Raw genomic sequence first — 15,344 nt, forward strand, 5'->3', positions numbered from 1 at the left:
AACAACAAATAGGACACGGGGCAAACTGTAACTTGAATTGATTTCAACGCAACGCTCGCTCAAAGACAAAATGTACGTAGTTAGGCAGAAAACAGCCAGCCCACAATTTTGGAAAAATTAGATATTGGTGTTATCGGGTGCAGTAAGGTCAATTCTATATTTTGCTAAAAAAAGCTAGGCCACTTTCATACAAAAAACTGTAATAATCACCTTCTGGAAATAGTGTTGTTCACAAAAATGATATTTTTTAATTTGCAGAAAACACCCACATCACTAGAAAAGCCGTACGGTATAGATGCTCATGGAAAGATTAATGCCTCCAAAAACTATTTCTCTCAAATAAATTAACGTGAGTAGGTATTTCAATTTCATAAATTCATCAATTTAAAAACATCTGTAATCAATGTTTAAATGTTTTTATTTTCTTTTTTAATATTAATTTCACAGAATGTTTAAATGTTTTTCTTTTCTTTTTTAATATTAATTTCACAGATTGTTTGAATGTTTTTATTTTCTTCTTTAATATTAAGTTCACAGATTGTTTAAATGTTTTCTTTCCTTTTTTAATATTAAGTTCATAGATTGTTAAAATTTGTTTAAATTTTTATTGTTTAAATGTATACTATGTATTGTTACAAGAAATGTACTATTTTTTTTATGTACCGTCCCAAATGAGTTTTCTCGTACAACTCCTGGGAATATAATATCATGATATTCATGTCTTATATGTTTTATTAATAAATAAAAAAAAAAATTGAATGAGGTATCATTCAATATAAGATCTAGCTGTTATCTGCAAAATGCATATTTTAGATTGTGTGGTCCGCCAGACTTTTAAAAATCAACAAAATTTTATTAACACATATTTAAATTATTTAAAAAGTTATTATAACAAATTAATTCTTTACAATTAAGTACCCTAATATAATACAATACGGTGGATCAATATTTTTTTGTTTTACAATTATTTCCTGTCCAATACCTGGCAAATGCAAAAACTTGTACACCATGAGACCGACTAATCTCTAGTCGATTTCCGTTTGCAGGATTTTTACCTGACAGTATTCGCTAAATTAAAATAATAATTTTCTCAAACTTATAAAAAAAAACTCTTTTAAGTTTTACTATATTATTTAAATCGGGTTCTGGTCCCGTGGCTAGTGTTGCGGACTCACTAGCCACGGGACTTGCATACTTATCAAGGCCAAACATGTCACGTTTTTGTTAAGACGTGTTTTTATTAAAATTTTATTTTAAATAAAACATTCAATATCATGTATTGTTCATACAAGATACTTTGTACTTTTATAATCCTTATACTTTTACTACTCTCGGGAGTTAAAAAAACTCATTTGGTGCGGTGCATAAAAGAAAACAATACATAATATCAGTTAATACAACACAAAATAGAATGTTACTTACCATGTACTTGTAATTTTCTCAAACGAAATGATTTGGGTAGGTAGAAAAAAATTGCCTTAAGGCAATATGCCCGCCCTTATAAGTATATAAAATGTAGATTTACGTAAAGTGTTTAATAAAAATAAATGAAGAAAATGAAAACAAAATATTAGAAACATTAGACACAGTATTAAACACTATTTATGGAAATTATATTAATAACTACCACTATCAAAAAGATTAAAGTTATATTTTTAATTGCTACACTTTTAGATTTTATAAAATTGTATTTTTTTTATTTTTTTTATTTCACGTTTTTCATGACACTTTTTTTTCAATACGAATACCTCACTGGACACAACCCGTGTCGAGGCATTCATTTACATGATTTAATATATTATACATATGGTGTCTAAAATATATATATAAAATACTAATAAAATAATACATATTCATACTTAAATCGACACAGATATATATATACATAAATAATAGTAAGAAAAAAAAAGATGAAAAGCTATGAAAAAGAAAACAACATTATATTATTGTCCATCAAATCAATGATTTATGATTTTTGCTATTTCGAATATACTGCGTTATCTTTATTTTTATTATTAATTTATTTTTATTTTTTTCCCCTAAGTATTAAAATCCCAAAGTTATTATATGGAATAATGTATAAAACAACTGTGTAATACGAGTATAAATAGATATATTGTTATTATATTATTTCATAATTTTGTAATAAAACACTGTTATATTAAATGTATTTATGTTTATGTTCATAAAAGGCATTTTTGCCATGTACACACTAATAATAAATAAATAAATAATTAGTACAGCTCACATACTTCACTACTGTGCAGACATTAGGTCAAGTAACCCGGTGGCCCAACATCCGCACAACATCCGCACAAATATACGAGTATGTATATGACATACAGTCATAGAGACACTGTGTGGATACAAATACAAAACATGAAATGCAAAAATAATAATATTTTAACAAGTCTACTGCTTTGGTGGGGTGACCATCTCAAGACAGTTCTCAGGACCCATATCAAGTAGCCATTTTTTTTACAAATAATTTGAATTGCTGAAGATTTTTATATACTATTGTGGTAAATGGGATATTGTTATATATTATTGCTCCAAGGTATATTAAACTCCTTTGACCAAATGATGTTGTCATTTTAGGTGCCATGTATAGCTGTTTTGTTTTAAGACGCGTTTCATAGCTAGTTTTGTATTTACTATTCGACTTTTCGTTTTTTTGTTCATCGGGCAATTTATTACATTGGGAATGACCAATATTATCAAGACATTTTTTGCCAAACTTCGTTGAGCAAAATTTACCATAGATACATGAAGATTTTTTGAGTTACACGTTCAAATTTAAGTATGAAAATATTTCTCCGTAATATAAATATTGATTTTGAAAATACAATTCATTTTTCTAAATCCATTTCACATGTTTTTATCGGTATTCGTAGCATGTGATAAATGAATAAAAACATGTTTAAATACCAATTACATCGAACCTGAGGCCTCATGAATCTCATGCATTGTAGCCAAAAACGCCATACACAATATTACAAGGCAAAAAAACGTTAACTGGTTTTTCCATAGTGCGAACGCGGGAGCGTCACTACTATTTTATTTATCACGACATTTATTTCATTAAACATTTATTTTTTACATTATTAGTATCTACTTTACTTTCACATATGTCATTTATCTCACAACCTACAATGTTGACTTTCTTCTGTCATTAAAACAGCATTTTATCAATTAAAGAAATAATTATGATTTTTTCACATTTAATCGTGCTTTGTGCTGAGTTTATTGGTTGGGAATATAATAACTTTTGCCTGATGAAGATGATGTATTATTATTCCGGTCCGTGTTACTTCACTATTTCTAGGATAAGATTGTGTGATTTAGAAATTGAGTAGGTGCGAAGGTTTTCACGGTCACTGTTATCAATATGTTTATTTTTTGGGTGATACCGTGTGTGTTGGATTTGTTCATAAAAGAGCGTGTAAACTTGGGCATCCTGACAAATCTGCAATAACGGAACACTTTATAGACACCGGACATTTTTTCGCCTTTGAACCGAAAATTTTGCATAAACCCAGTAATTACATTGCACGAATAATAAAAGAGGCAATTGAAATAACATAAACAAAGACGACGGGCTTAAATTAAACTCAACATGGTTCTCAACACTACATACTACAAAAATAAATAGAAATGTGCCTACCGCCGACGGTGACACGGTACAAATTACTTGTACTTAAACACACACTTTTTTCTACAAAACACTCAGTTTACCCTGAAGATGGCTCCTGCAATGGTCGTCGTAACAAATCCAACACACACGGTATCACCCAAAAAAGAAACATAAAAATTGATTATTTACCATAAATCATGTCTTTGAAATCCTGTATACATTTGAGCCTGGTCTCTGGAGACTCTCCGCACTTGGCTCTGGCATACTCCACCACATCATCAGGAAGCTTCCCAAAGTCCAACTCCACGCAGCATTCTTCTTGTGGCATTATTATAGGATTATCTGCAATAAAAAACATGCAATTATTAGCAAAGCATATTTATATCAACTAGACAAATTCTAACAGATGATTAATTTACAGTTAATGGCATCCAATTGATAGAGTATTTATTGCATTGCATCTTCCATCTTGAGAGCAGAACATGGCCTAAAATCTAGTTCAAATAAATAAGTTGTGTTCTCTAACTCTACCGTAATGCAGTTCAAAACATCTGAAATAATGGCTTTTGAAACACGACATAACAACTCTACGAAAATGCTAACTTTTGTGAAAGACCGTAAAAAGCTAAAAAGTTGAATCATAATTGAATTTTTCCACGCCTTATACAGATTGAGATTTCTTAATATAATAAAATGCGCATAATTATTTATAGACGGAAATAATGATTGAATATTAATTTTGTTGCTGGTTACGATTGAATCGAATGGTTTTATAGTAACTACAGCACGTTATTAACTATTAAATTATATTTATCTATCGATGAAAAGCATCGCAAATCTTTATTCCGTATCGAATTCATAAATCGGAGTAAGTGCCTAATTCGCAAGTACCCTTCGCCGAAATTTCTCTTCTGATAAAACCAAATAGAAATGAAAAATATAAAATACTATTAAAAAAAGAACTAGGCTTAATTTTTCACATGTAAAAAACCCAACAAAAAAATAGTTATTTTGCAACTTAACCACATATTTTTATGTTTTCTACCAACCGGTTTCAAAGCTACACAAGCTTCTTTATCAAAGTATGCTTAAGTAATGAATCTTATCCCGTTTTATTTTAACGGTGATTACTAAATATTATCGAACAAATATACATCGTAATATTTGGAGCCATAAATTTTTTTAGTCATGTTGCTTTTGTAAAGATGGGAATTGTAAAGTGAGATGCAATCGATCTTTAAAACAAGACAGGAGTGGACTAAAGGAAATATTGTTTTTTGTTTATTTTATATTTTTTTCTTATTATGAATAAAATAATTATAAAAACAATGTTAAAATATAAATTATATTTTATGTTTGTTTTACGTTTGTTTTGGCAATCACGAAAAAAAGTGTGTTTTTTGCTCTAGGCTACAGAGCTCCTTGTGGCAACTTTTCTAGTGCGTTCACGAGCATTTATTTCAACAAGCAAGACAAGCTGTTGAACGATGGCATCTATCAGGTAAAAATCCAAATCATGGAAATCTAATGGATAAATGGAAAAATGATATGGATAAAAGTCCGTCTTGTACTGTAATGATTTTGCTCGTTTGCCTACCATGTTCAAGATCACAAAAAAAAAAAAAACTCTATAAGGAAGTTTTTGATCTGCAATATTTCATAGTCCCTTTAGGCATCTGAAGCGTAAGACTAGATTGATAACTTAACCTTCCTGTAACAGATAATCGATATATGCTGCATTTTCTCTACCAAGGAACATCCTTAGGGCCTAGGACCCCGATTACAATCAAAAGTTAACAGAGTTATCTTCGACTGTCTATTAAGAAAAACCGATATTTGTAGAAAAAAATTAGTATATTCGCATAAACATGTAATGTATCTTCGTCGGTAACCTATAATTTAACATGTTTAAAAGAAAAAAAATGTATGCATTTTCTACTTTTCATACAGAAAACTTAAATGTACTTGGTCGATAAAATTGAAGATAAATGTTAATTTCCCATTGTAATCGGGGCCCTGGTCTGGATAGGGGTTCGATGATGAGGATAAGCACATTATTTGGAATCTTTTTAACGCTTTTCCAGATCGGTCGATATTTATTTTTCAAAAAAAAAAAGGGTGTCCGAATAACGACGTATGTAAATAAGGGACGAAGGGCTTAGACTGATATATTTTTTTTAAATTATCTTTTCTCCATCCACACCCATTGGTGAACAGGGCACTGTATCGGTTAAAATGGAAAGTACGATGATTAGTCACACGCTTCAGGTGCCAGGAACAATGAAACATTGCACTTTAAAAAATCCAGCAATCAAACCCAGGGCCTTAGAGGGAAATAGCACATACTACGAATATAGATAAAAACAAACGAAATGGATTTAGAATAATTAATTGTATTTTCAAAATCAGTATGGGTATTGTAAAGAAATATTTTCATACAAGTATAACTTTAAAAAAAAAATTACCAAAAAATATGCAACTTGAAAGACGTGACATGTTTGGCATTGATAGCTGTAATGTCAAGATTTGTTACATGTACTATTTAAATTTAAATGGTCACAAACAATGTTCAAAATTCGACTGTATCGTGACGTATTAGGAGCATGGCCAATCCAAAAAACCATTTTCGCGGGAATTTGAAATTACAAATTTAAAAATACTGTTTATGTTACTAATATGGAGCAAAAAAATATTTTTTTATCGGCTAGTATTTCTTTTTTTAAAAAACCTTTTTTTAAATTTTCTTTAAAAATATTTTAAAAGGGTGATAATACATAGCGAGGTTAACTTATCTCCGCTCGACTTCCTTCCGAGAGCAGCCATCGAGCCGAGAACACTCTTTCATGGTTCTGGTTCTATTTTGCACACAGAACTGTATTCTTAATCCACCGGAACGAATATGATTTTTTTACAATTACCTTAATATTTCAAATATCGATAAAGATTCCATATTTCAAACAGACGCATGGTAGGATAGTATAATAGCTTTAAATGAGTTAGGTTTTAGCAACTCTTCAATACATCAATCAGACAGAAACCAAAGTACCATTATAAAATTAAGAGGAGGTTAAGTGGTTACTGCCATAAATATCATATCTCCTCATGCAAACGCTTAAATATGACTGTGTACTATTAACATGATAAAATAATTTAATCTCAGTAAAAATTGTAATTAGGTAGCTAATGACCTTGTTCTTGGATTTAAAAAATGTTTGCAAGTAACTAAATCATTAGATAATCTTATGACTGTTTATTCATTGATTTATTTATTTCCTTTATTCGGGATTTTTACAGCTACTACATATAAAATAAATATAAATATATTGACAATACTAGAGCCAATTAAAAAAATCCACTGTAAATCTGATAATACATAAGAAAAGAGCAAAATTTGTATGTGTGCGACGTTTGAATTTATGTGTGTGTATATGAATGTGTAAGGGTGCATGTGTGTAGGTGCGTAAGTAAAACAATGTAATTTAACTTTTGTGTGTCTGTGATGTCAAACTAGTCGACATGGAACACAAGACTTGATATATCGCTCGTATTTTTTTAATGATGAACTCGTATTTTTTGTAATCTTCAAATAGACATTTTCACACCGGATTTGAATGTAAAATTTGTATAACTATGCTGGATGTCAATACAAAAAATATTTATCCTTGCTACGCGAAGAATTTGTGTCCGCTAATACAGCAACACAACTGTATAAGAGAGAGCACGAAGATAGAACTCATAACAAGAAAGACAGAGACGCTGTTCTGAGGCGGGTGTTGTGTAAACAGATTCAGTCTTCAGTCGGTTGATGACAGTGATGGGGGTGGCACACGCGCAATATGTTTATTTTGCCATAACAGGGCAAAATTGTATGTTTATTTGCACAAATTATGGAGAAGAAGTTATTAAACAGTATGTATCATGTTTTTTCTTCTTCAATGTCTGAACTTTAGAATACTAGTAGTAACACGATTTTACATCACCGCGCGCAAAGGGATTATTTACCACAGACTTTTAAGAGATAAAACTTTTTTTTATTGAAAAGTGTATAGGAGAGAACTTGATAGGTTTGGCTATAAAGAAAATAAAAATTTTAAAAATAAAAAAAATAGTTTATACCTAAATATGATAAACATTATCCCCCATCCACACTAATTTTATATTTGCAAAAGTGTGTTTTTTTATTGTTTGTGTTTCCTTTACGTCTAAACGGAGGGATTGATTGTCAATATTTTTTGCATAGGCATAACCGGAGAAACGAGAAGTTAAATAAAATATTTGTACTTTACGTTATCAAATATTTGTATATTTATTTATTTATTTTTGAAACCAACACAGTCATAATAATAAACAATAGATGAAAAATAACAAGACCAATTATGGGTTTCATATAGAAACAAAAATATCAAAAAAACAAAACGTACGGTTCGCTAGGGGTGAAAGGAAGAGGGATAGGAAAATAGGGAAGGAAGAGAAGAAGAAGAAATAGTAAGTAAATATAAAACAATGAAAAAGGAAATCAAAATGTACATAAATGTACTCATACAACAAACAGACATATACATACACACACACACATACATATATACATATATATACATATACATACATACATACACAATACACATACATACACACATGAACATATACGCATACACTAATTCACATATATACGGGTACATATATATAATTTATAATAAAATAATGAAAACTAATAAGTAAAACGATAAAAAACTAACTGATAACTAACTACATATAACTACTTACTGACTTTCCTACGTCTACCGGCTTCGAGACATACCCGTCTCTTCGTCAGGACATCAATTTAACCAACATGCAAAACCCGCTATACACCTTCACCATAATTAATGCACAAAAATTTAAAACCAACACGACTGCATTTTAATAAGTACAACAGACGGATTGCGCGCCAGCGCATGTGCCAGCCACAAATGTCCCATTCCACACGCTGGCCAATACGTATTGTTGCTTGTTGCACAATACGTTGCAAATTATTATACTATATTTGTATGTATTTACGTTTGTACTCTTGACTGTAAGACCGATGTAATTCTATAGATTAACCAACCAGGCATTGATTAAAACATAAAACAATGATTTATTACATGATTCAGTGAGAAACTACGCATGTGACAGTACAACTCGCAACTCGCGGAATAACAGCATGAATTTGCATGAGAATAATGAAAAAAATCTCAATTACCTTGAATGTCTTATATTTAAAGTACCTACTTAATGGGAAGTAATTTATGCTAATATTCGAGTGTAAAAACGTAATCATATCAATTATTAAAATACTAATCACTTCATATGTAAGTCAACAAACAGAAAATATAAATATCGCTATTATATCTATTCAATGGAGAACTATATATTTATATTTATTTGTTTATTTATTCTCAAAAAGACACATATTACAAAAAAATAATAAAGTATCCCTAACTCTATGAGGCCAAGAGCTCTGTTATGAGTTAGGATACAATAAAATAAAAAGTGGAAGCATGCATATTATTAAAAAATGCTACAAAAAAAAATAATTAAATAATTATAAATTGTAATAAAAATCTAGACAACACGCCTTATTTTTTAAAAATTATTTTTCAAAAAGAAAAATACTAGAATTCTTATTATTTACTCTTAACATTTAAATTTTCAGACCATTTTCTAAAAGTCGTAAATAACTTGAAAAAATGGAATGGAATAAAGTGGAATTTGAACCTGGGACCTTTAACCCAAGTGTCGACAATACCACAACTACAACCTTTAAAAACAGCATTGGTCGATAACATAAGTTACGTCAGTTTTATTTTTTTGGCAGCTTTATTCCCTCGATTGAACGCGAACAAAAGGGATGTCGAAAATGCTCAGCGTCGCAACGCTCTTCACGTGTACTATCGGAACTGCATTTTGCGAGGTTTATATGAAAGTAAAGACAACGCTTGATATTTTTATAAGAAACTTAGGAATACTGTATAATTGCCAACAATATTTAATGTTACCATCTAATATTTAACGTACTCTACAAACTTAGGACATAACAACTAAAGTGTATTGATCACCGAAAGTTTTCTTCTTTGAAATTTAATAACATTTCATGTAAATTTGCATTGTATTACTATTTTCAATTTTCAAATTCAATCACGCGTAATATTTCCATAATCTTTGAGTTCTTTACTCTGTCTTCTCGGAGACTCTTGTCAGATATGCTTCCGAGAGTCTTCAATTCTGATACTCTTGCGCGTTTTAAGGAAAATATGCGAGATCGATGATGTCGTTATATAGTGGAGGCAACAAAGAACACATTAGTATGCACATCATGAGAGAAAAATGGAGCCATGCAGACTCCGTCACGTTGCAATTCACAGCCGACCCAGAAGCAGACGACTGCCGAGACCGCCAAAGGGTTGGATTAACGGCTGGGAATCGACCACGCAGGAGGCTAATCCCTCTCGAAATACAGGCCACAAGGCCTACACTAAGAAGAAGAAGAGAAATACAATCTCGCAACTACGTAAATATTACAATAAGCAAGTTCAGTAGTATTTTTTAAAAATTTGTTAATACTCACAAACTAAGCCAAAATATAAAACTTCAAAGGGTTTCTACACGTTATCTTTGCACAAAATATTGTGAATATTTATATGTTTTTAATATTTTAAGCCCACAATCTAATAGTGGATTGCCTAAGTTCTCTCTACCTTTAGTTCTGCAACCTACATACAACATACTCACAACAAAAACGGTCGTAATATTATGAAACTATGCGTCAGACAGCGGCCAAGGTTATCCAGTGTTAATATAATATAAATATCAGACTATTTACGAGGTGTGTTCAGAAAATAACGGGAATTTTTTGATTTCGCGTGTTTGCAGAGTATACGAGTGCCCCTGAAGTATCCTAAAATTTTCAGCTGTATTCAATGTTTACTTAGCCTATAGCAGCCGCTAAGGAGAGACGTGTTTTTATAAGCTCAGCGATTTGAAAAAAATATATCAAATTTTGTGTCAAAAATTAAATAAAATGTAACAAAGTGCGTAAAATGTTATGAGTAAAATACGAGTGGTATAAGCGTTTCCAATGCGTCATGAAGACGTTGAAGATTATGAACGGCCCGGACGCCCCAGCACATCAACAACCGATGAAAACGTGAAAAAAGTTAATGAAATGGTTATGAACGATCACAGAATCACAATAAGAGAAGTTGCTGATGATGCTGGCATATCAATTGGCTCATGCCATGAAATTTTAGCGAATGTTTTTGGTATGAAACGCGTGGCAGCAAAATTTATTCTAAAATTTCTGAATTTAAAAAAAAAAACAGCGGCCAATGGAAGTTGCTCAGGTGTCGCTAAACGAAGTCAACGACGATGCAAAATTACTGAAACATGTTTTAACAGGTGACAAAACATGGGTTTACAGATATGATGTCGAAACTAAGGCTCAATCGTCCCAGTGGAGGCATTTTGGATCGCAAAGACGAAAATTGCCGAGCACGCCAAACTTGTATAACCTTTGCGGCTGTCACAAAGTAAACAATAAATACAGTTGAACATTTTAGCATTCTTCAGGGGCATGTATAACAACATAACAAAAAAAATGACAATCAAACTCTACAGACCCGCGAAATTCAAAAATTTCCGTTATTTTCTGAACACACCTCGTTCATTGTAGATATACACATTCATGCAATAATGATATGATTATCTTATACTACTGATTTATTTATTTTTTAATCCGCACTCGATGTTACATAGGATACTGCATTGAGACTCAAAGATAATCAATAAAAGTGAGTTAAATACAGGAGTGAGACGTTTGCTCAAATAATGGCCAATGGAAAAAAGTTTTTTGTATTAATGATAGTTTGAATTATTAATACAATAAAATTTAAAATATGGTATAATATTTTATGTTTAAAAAATAAACAACTATTAATGTAGGTTAAGTATGAAACAATCGAAGCAATATATAAGAACCTGCTGACGAGTTGAAAGTATGCTTACAATTTAGAAGGACTATAGTCTTAATACTGTTGGTGTAAATATTTTTTTAAAATAAATATATGCAGCGAATTGCAAATCGTTTTAAAAAGGCCCTAAAATTTTAACTTCGTAGATTCAACAATATCCAAATTTTTGTAGTCAAGGACTGGATTCAACTCCCTGGGGAGCTACTTACATTAACATATTATAGATGAAGAACATTTAAGAGAAGGTAGTATAGAAGTCTAGGCATCTACAGGGCCCATGAAGGTCATAAGCCCTGTAGATAGATGCTTCCTTTTTTTTCAAACTTGTTCAATAACAGGTTACCGACGACGATACTTACATTTTCCTACGTAAATATCGATCTTTGTTTATATTGTCTGGATATGTACCGATGAAAATAGCGTTTGAAATCGCGGCCCAGGGGAGTAATTTGCAAGTTACACGCTTCGAAACACAAAAATTGCTAATTTCAAAATACTGTAAACTAATTTATTATATTTTCGTTTTCTTTACAAATTTCATAATTTTTTTTTATTCATTTCAATGTGTGAGTTCAAGTGTTCGAACATTATTTTAAAAACACCTAGTTTGGAATAGGTACATTGACCTTTTCTGAACACAAAAGATTTTTTCACACATCCTGTATTTTGCGTGCAAACAAAATGCGTATTTCTGATAGTGAAATATATTCATAAAACGTGGAACTTGTTTGTAAACATTGAGACACGGTGATGACGTGTTTTTGGAAAAATTTCTCGCTTGCTTTCAAAAAACTAAAATAGTGTTATTTAGCACGTCAATTTGCATTCATTTATTAACATTAATTAACACGATTCAAAAAGACTCATTCAATAGTTTTCATGTTTGTCAAGATATTTTTTTTATGTGAGGTAATTTTTTTTTTTTGACAACATGTACAATTTTTTATTTTTGTATTTATTGACAAACAATTTTTTTTTTTTAAGTGCTAACATAAGTTGGATCAGTTTTTTTTTCCAAATGAAGAAAACAAGAGAACACGCAAAAAAAAGTAGAATCATGTTTGCATACATCGTACTGCGTCCAAAGGTCTGACATCCCACCTGCGCGCATGCGTAAAGTGGCCGTGCAATGTTACCAGACTTCAAACAATTTATTATCATAACACAAATATAAGTTAATTTTGTGTATCGTTATGCTATGTTTTACCGCAACAAAAAAATTATTGACTGAACTAAAAAAAAACAGGTACTTTTATAAGGCCAACGTAAAAAAAATAGTTAAAAAATAATTAAATATTAACATTTAGTAGCTAAGTAAATTAATTCCGTTTAATATTATACTAAGGTTTATTAATAGACAGCCGGGTAAAAAAACTTACCCCCCTGGCAATACTAACAAAACATCTATCTTGTTTTATTTAACAATTTGACAGATGGTAACAAAATCAAATTCTTAAATAATATTTTTTGTGAATTCGCTAATTTCTCAAGAAATATGATCCCACCCTATTCCCCCTTAATTCCAGCAGTATTTTGACAATTACAAACGACACAACACGGCATGGTTGAATTTAAATCGGCAGTTGCGTACTAAGCGGCGTCTACAGAGTTACTTGAAATTGTCACCCTATTGTGATTATTGGTTTTATATATTTGTGCAACAACTATGGTGAAGGTGTATAGTGGGTATCGCATGTTGGTTTAATTGGTATCCTGATGAAGGGACGGGTACCTACGTTTCGAAGCCGGTAGACATAGAAAAGTCGGTAAGTGGTCATATACAAATATTTAATAACATTTGGTTAAAATGTATTCCTCACTGGGAAATCCAGTGCCGAGAAATAATTTTTAATGAAGGGTTTTCTTTTATTTTTAATAACAGTAAAATTTTTGACCACAAAGTTCAATGCTTTAAATATTAATAATAAAATATCAATAAATTGTTTATCAAAAGAATATACAATGAGGAGCTTCAGCCCTACGGGAAATTGGATACAAAAATGATTTCTTGCGCGCGGTAAAAATTATAGCCTCAAATTGTCCTGCTTAGTTCCTTGAAAATGTTTGAAAAAATAATAATAAATATTTTAATCAAAACGCACTACTTTGTTTGATGTCACTGGTTAATATGAACCAACCAATTATATGAGAGCTTCAAAGGATATCCGGTTGGCTTACCGTAAACGAACCAATGGGAAGAACTAACAGAGAACAACCTTTGACGTCACAAGCTGAGTTATTTCAGAAATTAAAAAATCTTTAAAAAAATATAGTGCTGATAATACGATATGCAAAATATTTTAAAAAAATCGGCTTTGTTTAATAGTCTGTTAGCAAATTAAAAAAAATAAAAAAGACACTATACTTCCTCATTGTTACGATTTTTCGGCTTAAATGAATTCCTGTATGGTTGAGTAATTTCAAAGTACGGAAGCACACGACGAAATACCAAAATTTTTTCATTATATTTGACCTTTAAGATGAAGGAAATTACGAGATGTCACTGTCAACGCTGTAATCATTGAATTTACAAATAAAATGGTGTTGTTTAGCAGTGACGTTCTAATAGTTTTGTAACGAATCATTTATTTCTTTCAATTAATTAATTAATTTATTTATAATTTTACCTTGTTTGGATTCTTTTTTTATACAGAATAATGTTCCCTCACCGGGGTGTCCCGTGCCGAGGGAAACATTTTATAAAATGTTAAACATGCCTTAAATTAGCTATTTAACAAAGTTAACATAATAATAACAACAACAAAAAATAATCCAGTTAACCTAATTATCATTTACATAATAAACAATAAAAAACTTAAATAATAGTAAAAAACATAACCAATTCATATAGACCAATAGAACAAATTTCATAAACAGTACACACATTTTACCTATTTGGCTTGATCCACTCATCGATCCGTGGGCCGATTATGTATGAAGTTTTTTTTTTTTAGATATCAAAGTGAAAGGGGTCCAAAAAGTTGTCTTTTGGATCGCATTGAACGTAAAAATTATTAGAAAAAATATTCCATACTACTTTTGGCCCTCAACAGAAGTTTGAAGTTTATAACTGTCTGAACATTTTTTAATTATCTATATTAATAAAATTATTTTTTTGTTCGTAAAGATATAACTTAATCACATTACAAATTCAAACGAGTTTTAAAACTACCGAAATGCAAAAAGTTTACACGCCGCGGAACTGACTCCGTTAAGCGCCTGACAAATATTGACAAAAACAATGGCACATTAAAACAATGCTACCCATTTATTACAAAACAAAGTGCAACTCACGCCCTTGGATGCTTATATAATAAGATTTAATGCAGATTATACAATTTAATTAGACTGATTTTCTTACTAAAATACGAAATGACAGCCGGTTTAGGGAAAAAAATTGACTTTTTCGAAAACTTCGAGCTCTGGTTGAGGGCCAAAAGTACTATCAAATATTTTTTTATATATTTTTTGCATTCCGAGTAATCCAAAAGGCAACTTTTTAGACCCCTTTCATTTTAAAATTCGGAAAAAAAAATTACTGGCCCACCCTAGTGTGCAACCCTCCTCCACTATCTATTTCTTAATTAACTATATTTTTTCCCTGTTCTTAATTAAGGCTTAATATGGGCTGTTAGAATGTGGACGGTTTGTTTAACTGACCCGAATAAAACACTGTTCCGTTTGGAAGTCTTGTAGTTAATTGTTAGACTTTAATACAGAAA

The 15,344-nt window shown here is 30.8% G+C and overlaps 1 protein-coding gene across 1 annotated transcript in view; it reads right to left on the bottom strand.

Moving 5' to 3' along the window:
- Positions 1-15,344, bottom strand: part of LOC148278699 (alpha-tocopherol transfer protein-like) — a 74,202-nt gene that overhangs the window by 11,484 nt on the left and 47,374 nt on the right. Inside the window, exon 2 of the mRNA XM_088230997.1 lies at positions 3,824-3,976. Within this exon, the coding sequence (XP_088087123.1) occupies positions 3,824-3,962 (139 nt within the window). The 5' untranslated portion in view covers positions 3,963-3,976. The remainder of the gene's footprint in view (positions 1-3,823; positions 3,977-15,344) is intronic.

The sequence above is a fragment of the Micrasema longulum genome, unplaced genomic scaffold (assembly GCF_059751315.1).
Source record: "Micrasema longulum isolate JH-2025_06_02 unplaced genomic scaffold, ASM5975131v1 h1tg000840l, whole genome shotgun sequence".
Classification (NCBI taxonomy): domain Eukaryota; kingdom Metazoa; phylum Arthropoda; class Insecta; order Trichoptera; family Brachycentridae; genus Micrasema; species Micrasema longulum.